We start from the raw sequence: 12236 nt of genomic DNA on the forward strand, positions 1-12236 counted from the left end.
ATGTTTTGTATTTCTTCAGTCATATTTCCTTTGCATTTTCAAAGCTTTGAGATTATAACATAGTATTTTTTCACTTAACATTCTTTAAAATGAAGTCAAAGATTGCAAATGCAGATGCTTACAGATGTCAGGCAGACAGGCAAGATAATAATGATAACTAACATTTATTAAGCCCTGACTATGCCAGGTACTTTTCTAGAGGTTTGTATGTATTATATATATTATCTTTCTTAACCTTCACAGTAACACTCTGTGTTATATACCATTATTATCTCCATATTTCAGAGGAAGAAAATAAGACAAAGGGAGGTAAAGGAGCATATTTAAGGCCACACAGCTATTAGGTAGGTGAATTGGCATTGAGACCCAGCTGTTGAAATGACTGAAGTGTGGTGGCTGGCTACTGTGGTGAACTTGAGAGAGCCTATGCCATTAGGGGGGTACCCACTGCTGATGAAGGAATGATAGTCTACTGTAGCAGATCTTTGAGTTTTTCAGTAGCAGGGAAAATTCTAGATTTTTGTATGAAATGTTAGCAATTAATTAGGGACTTCCCTGGCGGTCCAGTGGTTAGGGCTCTGTGATTCCACTGCAGGGGGCATGGGTTCGATCCCTGGCTGCACAGCATGGCCAAAAAAAAAAAAAAAGGACAGTTAAGGAAACCACTGTTGAGTCACACAAATCTCATCTGCAGATTGCTTTCAGCTTACGTTTATAAAATAGGGTTCACAATAGTAATATCTACCTCCTAAGTTTGATGTAAGAATTAAATGAGGACATTTTATGTACAGCATTTAGCTCAATGCCTGGCACATAGTGGTAAGTAAATGTTAGCTATTATTAGTAGAATAAATACTTTCTCCAGTCATCAAAATTCTTTATAAATATCATTTACTATTGTTTTTATTTTAAGAAATTATATAATACCTTAGTACATGTCTGTTGTAAAAAACTCAAACAATATGAAAGAATATTTAAAGGATTAAAATTGCACTTGCTTCCTACTCCCAACTCCTTTCTCCTCTCCATGTATAATTAGGAAGCATATATTACAATATGCTATATTTGTCCTTTTGGTACTTGCTTTTTTCACTTAATGTGTCTTTAGATCTTCCAAAATAGGTTATACAAAGCTACTTCATTCTTTTTAAAGGTTGCATGGTGTATTCTTTAGTACGGAGGTACCATAATTTATTGAATTAGGCTTCTCAATTGTCATTTGGGTTGTTTTCAATTTTTTGCTATTTTAAAAAAGGTTCTGCGAAGAGCATATATCTTTGTGCACATCTGTAAGCATTTTCCTATGCTTGATTCTTAGATGGAATTGCTGTATCAAAGCATATTAAGAATTTTCTGGACTTCCCTGGTGGCGCAGTGGTTAAGAATCCGCCTGCCAATGCAGGGGATATGGGTTTGAGCCCTGGTCCAGGAAGATCCCACATGCCGCGGAGCAACTAAGCCCGTGTGTCACAACTACTGAGCCTGTGCCCTAGAGCCCGCGTGCCACAACTACTGAAGCCCATGTGCCTAGAGCCCGTGCTCCACAACAAGAGAAGCCACCGCAATGAGAAGCCCGTGCACTGCAACGGAGAGTAGCCCCCCGCTCGCTGCAACTAGAGAAGGCCCCGCGCAGCAACGAAGACCCAATGCAGCCAAAACTAACTAACTAACTAACTAAATTTTTAAAAATGCTTTAAAAAAAGCATATTAAGAATTTTCACAGCTACTGTACCTTTGTTAAATATATTTTTAGTAGCTTTGTAATATTCCATTTTATGACTCTACCATTATTTATTAACTCCTTTTGTTGACACATTTAGATGATTTCCAGGTTTTTGCCGCTATAAATGGTGCTGTGGTAAATGTCTTTGTGAGCAGGTTATGTGTTTTAAAAGGTAAGTAGTCTGAGAGGAAGTTGTCAACTATTAGGTATATCTCTGACACTTTACTTTCCCAAAGCTATATATTATAAAAAGTATATTTAGTGGTAATATATTATTTTTAGAAAAAGTAGGACTTTGATAAAGTCATGGCCTAGGGTTTTTAATACTATACTCAAGATTTTTAGCATCTTTTATGATGTTTCATTTTAGGTGTTGTCAGCTGTAATGAAGAACACTGTGAGACAGAAGATTGAATAAAGCCTTGTAACAACTGGATTAGAGGTTTAGAAAAGAAAGTTAAAATTAGTCACTTTGGTTTTAGTGTTCCAATTTCATAATATTTATTCTTTCTTTTAAATAGATTTAGGGAGTAGAAATTAAAATTCAGTGCTACACGAAAGGATGCACTAATATTTGTTCTTTTTTTTTTCTTTTTGTATGAGAGAAGGAGGTAGATAACCAAGAGATATAGTGATTCATAATGAAATATACTAAGTTAAATTTTATGATGTCGGTTCTTGGCATTATAATCTATGCAACTGATTTAATTGTGGATATCTGGGTGTCTGTCAGGTTTTTCTATGAGGGACAGTATGTTTTTGGTATTTTAACAGTAAGCTTTATGCTCTTTGGAACACTTGTGGTCCAGTGTTTTAGTTATTCTTGGTTCAAGGACGATTTAAAGGAATCAGGCCAAGAAAGTCAGCATTGTTTTCTTCTACTTCATTGCTTGCAAGGAGGAGTTTTTACAAGGTGAGCATATACTTTTGATCATTAACACTATTATTCTTTTTTTCAGACAGAAGCTGCCTTTCTGTATCTGGGTAGTCAGATGTACAAAGGTTCCCTATTTGCATGTAGCACAAGGGTTACTTGCTTCTCACTAGCGGTGCTTGTGTGAGTCATTGAACTCTCAGAATTTTCCAGGTTCATTAACATAATGTTTTGATTTACCTAATTAAGTTACTTTTTCTAATATGTTATCACTTTTTTATGAGAAGGAAAAGGACTCATTTCTATGTCTTGTGAATCTTTTCTCATCTATTTTATATTTTAAGACTGATTATGTAAATACAGCCTTTCACTTGCAACTCTGATAGAGCACTTAATTTTTTAAGTTAATTGTACCATTGATTTAATGAAGTGAAATTTTTACTGCAATAATGCAGTAACCATGTGGTTAGCTTGGTACAGAATCATCCACAGAACTAAAAACAACCTTAAGAATCATGTTGTTTAAAGCCTGTTTTCTGGTTAAAGAAAATAGAATCTAAATAAGCCCTGAGAATTCTGTGATTTTCCATATACCTAATTTCATATGACCTTTTCTTCATTATCTTAAGAGATTTAATTCTGTTCAAAGCGATATATATATTAAAGGTAAAAAGAAGAATTAAAGACAGATATAAAATCATTGTTTTTCATAGTAAATTTTATCTGTATAAACAGTTGAATTGAAGCCTAGCTGTTATGGCAACATGGTAATTCAGCTTTTGAAAATGGACATTTACAATGTATAAATGTAAAATTGCAGCTTATAGCTGTTGTCACTTTTTAATGTTATAATTGACCTTGCATGGTGTGAAATAAAAGTTTAAACACTGGTGTAAAAAAAAATAAAGACATATTAAGAGGATAACGTATTATTTTGCTACAGTTAGGTTTTGAAGTTGGGCCATTTTTTTTTTTTTTTTTTTTTTTTTTTTGCGGTACACGGGTCTCTCACTGTTGTGGCCTCTCCCATTGCGGAGCACAGGCTCCGGACGCGCAGCTCAGCGGCCATGGCTCACGGGCCCAGCCGCTCTGCGGCATGTGGGATCTTCCCAGACCAGGGCACAAACCCGTGTCCCCTGCATTGGCAGGTGGACTCTCAACCACTGCACCACCAGGGAAGCCCTGAAGTTGGGCCATTTTAATAGCCATCTTTCCTGAGAAAGATTTTAGTGGCAGTAGAATTCTAGATGAATAGTTATTTTCTCTCTGTATATTATATTCTCTCATCTTTTTGTTTCCATTGTCACTATTGAAGAGTTAAATGTCAATCTTACTGTTGCCCTTTAAAAGTATTTTGTCTTCTTTTTTTCCCTCTGGCTGCTCTTATGATTTTTCTCTTTATCTTTGGGTTTCTAAAGTTTATGATATATCCAGGTATATATTTACTTTTATTTCTCCTGCTGGGGATTTGCTGGTTCTCTTGATACTATAGATTATTATCTTCCATGAATTCTGCACAATTCTCAGCCATTATCTTTTCTAACATTTTCTTTACCATATTTCTGTCTCTTTTCCTTCTGGGACTCCAAACAAATTTAAGGTAGACCTTCTTGCTGTATCTAACATGACTGTTACATGTTAGATTGTTGATTTGAGATTTTTCTTGTTTCCTGAGGTAAGCTTGTATCACTATAAACTTACCTCATAGAACTGCTTTTGCTGTGTTCCACAGATCATTGTGTTCTCATGTTTATTTGTCTCCAGGTATTTTTTGTTCCTCTTTGATTTTGTCAGTGATCCATTGATTGTTTAGTAGCATATTGTTTTTGTTTTTTGCATTCTTTTCTCATAGTTGATTTCTAGTCTCATGCCATTGTGGTCAGAACAGATGCTTGATATAATTTCAATATTCTTAAATTTATTGAGACTTGTTTTGTGGCTTGTCATGTGATCTATCCTGGAGAATGTTCCATGTGCACTTGAAAAGAATGTATATCTTGCTGCTTTTGGATGGCATGTTCTATATATAATCTGTTAAGTCCATCAGGTTTAATGTCATTTAAGCCCAGTGTTTCCTTACTGATTTTCTGTCTGGATCTTATGTCTCTCCACCGATGTAAGTGGGTTGTTAAAGTCTCCTACTATTGTTGTGTTACTGTCAATTTCTCTCTTTATGTTTGTTAATATTTGCTTTATGTATTTAGGTGCTCCTATGTTGGGTACATATGTATACCCATATTGTTATATCTTCTTCTTTGATTGATCCCCATATCATTATGTAAGTCCTTTTTTGCCTCTTGTTACAGTCTTTGTTTTAAAGTCTATCTTGTCTGATATAAGTATTGCTACCCCAGCTTTCTTATGATTTACATTTGCATGGAATACCTTTTCCTATACTCTCTCTTTCAGTCTGTATGTCTTTAGATCTGAAGTGAGTCTCGTGTAGGCAGCATATATACAGGTCTTGTTTTTGTGTCCTTTCAGCCAGTCTATGTCTTTTGACTGGAGCATTCAGTCCATTTACATTTAAAGTAATTATTGTTAGATATGTCTTATTGCCATTTTGTTAACTGTTTTGGGGTTGTTTTGTAGTTCTTTTTGGCTTCTTTCTTCTTCTTTTGCTCTCTTCCCTTGTGATTTGATGACTATCTTTAGTGTTATGTTTGGGTTTCTTTCTCTTCTTTTGTGTGTATATCTATTATAGATATTTGGTTAGTTATTACCATGAGGTTCATGTATAACAATCTGATCATTATACTGATAAGTGATTATTTTAAGGTGATGATGGTTTAAGTTCAAACACTTTCTAACAACCATGCATTTTTGCTTCCTACCACCCATGTTTACTGTTTTGACATCATATTTTACATCTTTCTGTTTTGTGTATCCCTTAACTACTTATTGTGAATATAGATGATTTTACTACTTTTATCTTTTAACCTTCCTACTAGCTTTATGAGTGGTTGATCTACTACCTTTACTGTATATTTGCCTTTACCAATGAGATTTTTCCTTTCATAATTTTCATATTTCTAGTTGTGGTCTCTTTTCCTTAGAGAAGTTCCTTTAACATTTCTTGTAAAGCTGGTTTAGTGGTACTGAACTCTTTTAGCTTTTGCTTGTCTGTAAAACTTTATATTTCTCCTTCAAATCTGAATGATATCCTTGCTGGGTAGAGTATTCTTGCTTGTAGGTTTTTTCCTTTCATCACTTTGACTGTATGGTGCCACTCCCTCTGGCCTGCAAAATTTCTATGGAAAAGTCAGCTGATAGTCTTATGGGAGTTCCCTTGTACATACAGAGATTCTTCATTCTTACTGATTTCTTTGGTTAGTAGTTAGGGATGTGGGGACAAGTAGGTAGCCATTTGGAAAAAAATATGTGAATTATAACTGGACCTTCACACAAAGTTCAGGGTTAGCCCATGCTCTAACATGGCATGTGATATTGAAAAGAGTTTAGCCTGTTCTGTGATGAAGGTGAAATCTTTAGAAGTATATTGATAGAAACATAGAGATGAGTACAGTATTGGGAGAGTTTTAAAATGTTGTAGTTTATGTCTTCAGCTTCCCAGTCTTTGATATGACAGAACATGTGCTCTAACTCCTCCTAAGCAGAAGAAAATCTGAAAGGATAAAGTGGGAGAGTTTTGTTTCTGGAGTAGCACTAGGCACCCTACCCCTCCCCAACCCCCAACACTAAATCCCAAACCACAAGGACAAGAAAATAGTTTTTTCCCCTGTTTGCCATTCAAATGGACAGACCACAGATTGTAGAAATTGACCAGAATGGAAGTAAGAGGAAGCAATAGCCAGTATATGCAGCATAAGAACAGTAACGGTTTTGATTCACTTTAGAGTTGGGATAATTTCAGATTGCATGTTATGGACTATACATCTAGGTAAAATACCAGACACCAGGATAAATTTCAAATGAATCAAATATTTAATGTAAAAATACTTATATTATAAGAAAACATGGGAAAATTCCTTTATAGCCTTGAAATGGGGAAAGCCTTTCTAACCATAACTTAAAATCCCTAAGCTATAAAAATTATAGATTTCATAATAAAAAATGCATGCTAATTAAAAAAAGCAAAAATCTCCCAAACGAACAAAAGCAAAGCAAAAAGGAAAACAGCTTTAACAGGAGAAAATATTTGCAATTTTGAATAGAAAAAGGGCTAGTCTTTTAGTATTTAAAGAGCTTCTGAAGTCAAAAAGAAAAAGGTCATCCACCCAATTGAAACATGGGAAAACAGTGAGGATAGTTCAGAGAAGAGGAAATGCAAATGGCTCTTAAGTTGTCTGAAGGATGCTAAGCCTTGTTCATAATTTTAAAATTGCCAAATAAAACTTCGCTGAGATATTCTTCACCTACCAGACTTGCAAAAATCCAAATGATAATACGCTCTCTTGGTAAGGCATGGGAAAACAGGTATTCTCATACTTTGTTGATGGGAGTATGGATTGGTTATGGGAGTATGGATTGCCCACCATCCCTGTGGAGGGCAGTTTGACCATATTTCAAATACACATACATACCTTTAGGCCAGAGGTTCCTCTTCTGGGAATTTATCGTACTTGCAAACATGTAAAATGACATATGCACAGCTTTTCAATTGTAGTATTCTTTGTAACAGCAAAATATTAGAAACAATTGAAATGTCTGTTGGTAGAGTTTATGGTATACCTATGCAATGGCACACTACATAGCTATTACAAAGAATAATAAAGTACTTTATGTACTGAAATGGAAAGATCTCCAATATGTACTTTTAAGTGAAAAGACAAGGTACATACAGCAGATATGATATGCTACAGTCTGTGTAAAACAAAGTGGTGAAAAGGCATATATACTTATGCTTGCTTGTATATGCATAAAGAAACTCTAGAAGGGTACACATGAAAGTAGTAACTGTGAATTCTCATGGTCATAGGGGAGGGTGAAAACTGGGTAGTTAGGTCATAGGAGTGGCATGGAGTTTTTTCAGCGAATAACTTTTTAAAAAATGTTTGAATTATTTGAATATTTTGCCTATTCAAACAAAAAAAGAAGAAAAGGAAAAATTGAATTAAGTTTGCTATTGGTGATAAACAGATACTTGATAAACAGACACTTCCCTCTTTTTGTTTTTCTTTTTCTTTGTATTTTCTTAGTGCAGGAAGTGGCAGAATACTGAGATGAATAGTGAGAAATGAGCAAAAATTAAAACATAATTAATTTAAAACATAAGTTCCTAAAAATGGGAAAACTATCCAAGGGTCTGTCTAAACTAAGTACGGAAAAACCTGAGATTTACTGAACTACAGATTCACTTCCCTACAGAATAGATAAATTGAGTTTGTGTTGGTAGATGAAAGACAAGGAATGTCAACATGAATTATTTATTAGGTGTAAGTGCCTGTTGCTACTAAGTATGTTCTCACTGCTCAGGGGTCTGTGGAGTAGAACATTTCATTTTCCAGAATATAAATTAGATGACACTTCTGTATTTCCATTTTATGTACTATTTGTGATAAAACCTTTCTCCTTGCCAAAGGAGACTTTTCCTTTGATGGGTATATGAAAGGCATTTGTATTATTTAAAATATGGAAGTTATTGTTGCTCTTTTAAAATAACTGGTAAAAAAAGTTCAAATCGTGTGAAAGAAAGTACAATGGAGATGAGTCTCCTTCCTTCCGCAGGTCCCTGGGCCCTTCTTTATGGAGTTTCTTAAATGGGCATTAAATAGTTGAACATTTTTTCTTACCTATTCTTCTATTTAAAATGCTTTAGAGAGAGGTCATCTGGTAATGTTCAAATTTCCTAGGGTGCAATATTTATGAAACTTGAGAATCTGGGCCCTTTACTTCAATCTCTAAATATTTGAGGATTTTCCGAGGTATCTTATTGTTGTTGATTTCTCATTAAATATTGTTTTGATCAGACAACATAATTTGTGTGATTATAGTCTTTTTACATTTATTGGCTTGTTCTATGGCCCAACATATAGTCTAACTTGGTGAATATTCCATGTGCATTTGAAAAGAATTTGTAAATTGCTCCTGTTGAGTGTAGTGTTCTATAAATGTATAAATTAGGGCAATATGTATCAACATATTATTAAACATATTATTATTAAACATATTATTAAACATATTATTAAAATCTGCTATATTCTTACTGATTTTTTTCTTTTGGCCTACCTTTTCTTTCAATTACTGAGAGATGAGTGTTAAAACACTCTAATATTGTGGACTCATCTTTTTCTCCTTGTACTTTGAAAATTTTTGCTTCGTGTATCTTCAAATGCTATTATCAGGTACATTCAGATGTCTTCTTGAAAAATTGATTCTTATATCATTATGACATGACTCTTTATCTCTGTTAATACTCCTTGATTTGAAATCTATTTTGTCTGGGATACTAATATAGCCATACTAACTATTTTTTTGTGATTTCCTTTTCAAACTATTTGTGTCTTTTTTGTTTTTTAATTTTATTTTATTATTTATTTTTGGCTGCGTTGGGTCTTCGTTGCTGCGCGCAGGCTTTCTCTAGTTGCGGTAAGTGGGGGCTACTCTTTGTTGCAGTGCGCGGGCTCCTCATTGCTGTGGCTTGTCTTTGTTGTGGAGCATGGGCTCTAGGTGCGTGAGCTTCAGTAGTTGTGGCATGTGGGCTCAGTAGTTGCAGCTCGCAGGCTCTAAAGTGTAGTCTCAGTAGTTGTGGCACATGGGCTTAGTTGCTCCGTGGCATGTGGGATCTTCCCCTACCAGGCCTTGAACCGGTGGCCCTTGCATTATCAGGCAGGTTCTTAACTACTGCGCCACCAGGGAAGTCCCTCAAACTATCTGTGTCTTTATGTTTAAAGAGAGTCTCTTCCAAATCATATAGAGTTGAATCTTGATTTTTTTATCCAGTTTGACAATCTTTTATTGAAACTTTCAATCCATTTACATTTCATATATTACTGTAATTATTGATATAGTTGTCTTCTGGGCCTACATATTGTTTTGTTTTTATTTTTTCTGTTTGGGTTCGTTGAGCTTTATGTTGTTTTTGATCAAATTTGGAAAATATTTTTCGCCAGTATGTTGTCAAGTTTTTTTTTTTTCCTGCCCCATTCTCTCTCTCTGTTTCTTTTGGGACTTCAATTACACCTTTGTTATTGAGGTTCTGTTAATTTTTTCCACTAATTTTTTCTCTCTGTGTTTTGTTTGCTAATTTCAATATCTGGGTCATCTGTGGGTATGTTCCTATTAACTGATATGTTTCTATTAACTGATTATGCTCTTTAGCATAAGTTACATTTTTCTCTAAATTTGCATATCATTTAATTTTTTATTGTGTAGTGGACATTGTGATTGATACCTTGTAGAGACTCTGGTTTCTGTTATCTTCCATTGAAGAGAAAGGAGATAGTTAAATTATTGGCAAATTACCTTGACGTGATACAGAGGCTTGGTTTAGGCTTTGCTAGGGAAGGTCTATTTTGCTTTTGTTCTTAGTCCTAGGGGAAGTCTTACAGACCTGAAGTATGGTCTTTACTCCTAACGTATCACCCTTTTGGCGTTTCAATGGGATGCTTGAAGTATTTACCAAGCCCCTCCAGTTTGGTGGAACTTAAACTCCAGACTCTTCCCTGTGGTAGACAGTTGCCAAAATCTCTGCTCATTCTTGCCATTTTTCCTCAGTTCCTTGGAGCCTCACCCTAGCTATACATAGTAAGGGGTTGGCCAAGGATTTAAGGAGGGTATATGAAGATTTGGGAGGTTTTTTACTCTGTGGCTCCCTCTTTTCTAGGATCCCTCTTAATTTCTAACCACTCTGGCAGATTCAACCTTAGTTCTCTCACTCTTTGAGCCAGTAATAATTCGACTTTCTGCTTGAGCTGTATCTACTTTTTGCCATTTGGACTGTGGGATGCTGGTAGAGGAAAAGCCAGATAAATGCATCTCATGCAGTAAGGTTCCCTTCTTTCAAGGGTTAAGTGCCCTCATCCTTCTTCCTACTTTTGGTTGCTCTTTAGTGCCTTGTTTTCTTTAATATTTTGTCTGTAATTTATCATTGTCATCAGTAGGAAGGTGAGCTTGATACAAGGGAATCTCTCATCACTGGAAGCTGTTTCCTCTTTATCTCAAATAAAAGAATACATTGTGATAAAATATGCTAAGAAAGCTCCTTCTGTTTCTTTTTCTTTGGCCTCTTCATCATTTCTCCCATAAAACTGAAACAATATCCTATTGATTAAAAAATTATATTCATACTCCCCTTCTCATGAAATTATCCTCAGATAAGCAGAACTTTGCATAGGTTTGATATTAATTGCTACAGAATTGGAAAATATTCCTCTCTAAAGTCACTGGAAATATTAATGTGCACATCTGTAAACAGCTCCATCTTTTTTTTTTTGTTGTTGTTGTTGTTTGTTTAACAGGCACTGATATACCACTTAACATGTGCCAGTTACTGGTCTAAACATTTTACATGTATTAACTCCTTTAATCCTCATATCAACCCAATGAGGTAGATATGATGATTACCCCCTTTTTCAGATGAGGAAACTGAGGCATCACTAGGAAGTGATGGAGCAAGGATTTGAATCCAAGCGTCCTGGCTTTTTTAGAGTCTGTACACTTAATCACTGTACTCTGCTGGCTTTCTCACTCTATGCTGTCTGTACTGATTTTGTTCTAGGTATGTACTTGTTAATATTTGTGAATTTTTCAAGTTTTTCAATTAGCAGTATCTATCCTCCTGCTTTAAAAGGATAGATACCTTTAAGAACATACTGTATTACAGATCAGTCTTACATAATATACATACAGGAACTCCCTATTGTGCCAGATATCCAGAAAAGGCTCAAACATAAATTCACTTATAAATCTCACCTATAAATCCTAGACAGTGTTAATCATTTTTTTCCTATACTTTTACAATATAGTATTTACATTTCTGTTGAGTGGTTATTTCTTCTGCCTTGTATTGCAGCTAGAAGTTTATAGGCTTGACCTTCCTATTAGGTTGTAAGGTCATTGAAAGTGGAGGTCATGTCTTCATCATTTTTGTAGACATTCTACCCTGGCATCTAGTCCACATTGAATATAATGGACCATGTTATTCTAAAACTGTGATGGTAAAAATATACTTTTATTTGCTAGGTGAAGAATCTTTGCGTATCCATATATGTATACATCTTGTTTAAAATGAGACTATCTTATATTTGTGTTTTACTTTCAACTTTCCAAAGTCCTTTCATATCTACTGTCTCTTTATCTTTATGGAAAGATTGTCATGAGCTCTCATTTATTCATTCATTCAGTAAATATTTTCTTAGAGCGGCTATGTACCGGGACTATTTTAGTTTCTCAGGATATAGCAGTGAACAAAACAAAGTCCCAGCTTTCATGCAGATTTCATTCTTGTGAGAAGGTACAGATAAGCAAAAATGTGTCAAGTGATGATAAAGAAAAATGATGTAGGATAAAGAGAATGCGATGGATGGTGTGATCTGGAAAGACCTCTGTGAGGAACTGGTATTTGAATAGAGACCTGAATGAAGTTAAGGAGTAAACTTGCAAAATCTCTGGGGTTTAGGGGAGTTCCAGGAAGAGGGAGTAGCAAAGACAAAGGCCTTTCACTTGGGAAAAACAGTA

General features: G+C 35.0%; 1 protein-coding gene across 1 annotated transcript in view; it reads left to right on the plus strand.

Annotated features, from left to right (window-relative positions):
- Nucleotides 1-2093: 2093 nt before the first annotated feature.
- The window catches only part of XKR9 (XK related 9), a 39486-nt gene continuing 29343 nt past the window's right edge, over nucleotides 2094-12236 (plus strand). Inside the window, exon 1 of the mRNA XM_004280583.3 lies at nucleotides 2094-2636. Coding sequence (XP_004280631.1) covers nucleotides 2365-2636 — 272 coding nt within the window. The 5' untranslated portion in view covers nucleotides 2094-2364. The remainder of the gene's footprint in view (nucleotides 2637-12236) is intronic.

This window comes from Orcinus orca, chromosome 17, assembly GCF_937001465.1.
Source record: "Orcinus orca chromosome 17, mOrcOrc1.1, whole genome shotgun sequence".
Lineage (NCBI taxonomy): Eukaryota > Metazoa > Chordata > Mammalia > Artiodactyla > Delphinidae > Orcinus > Orcinus orca.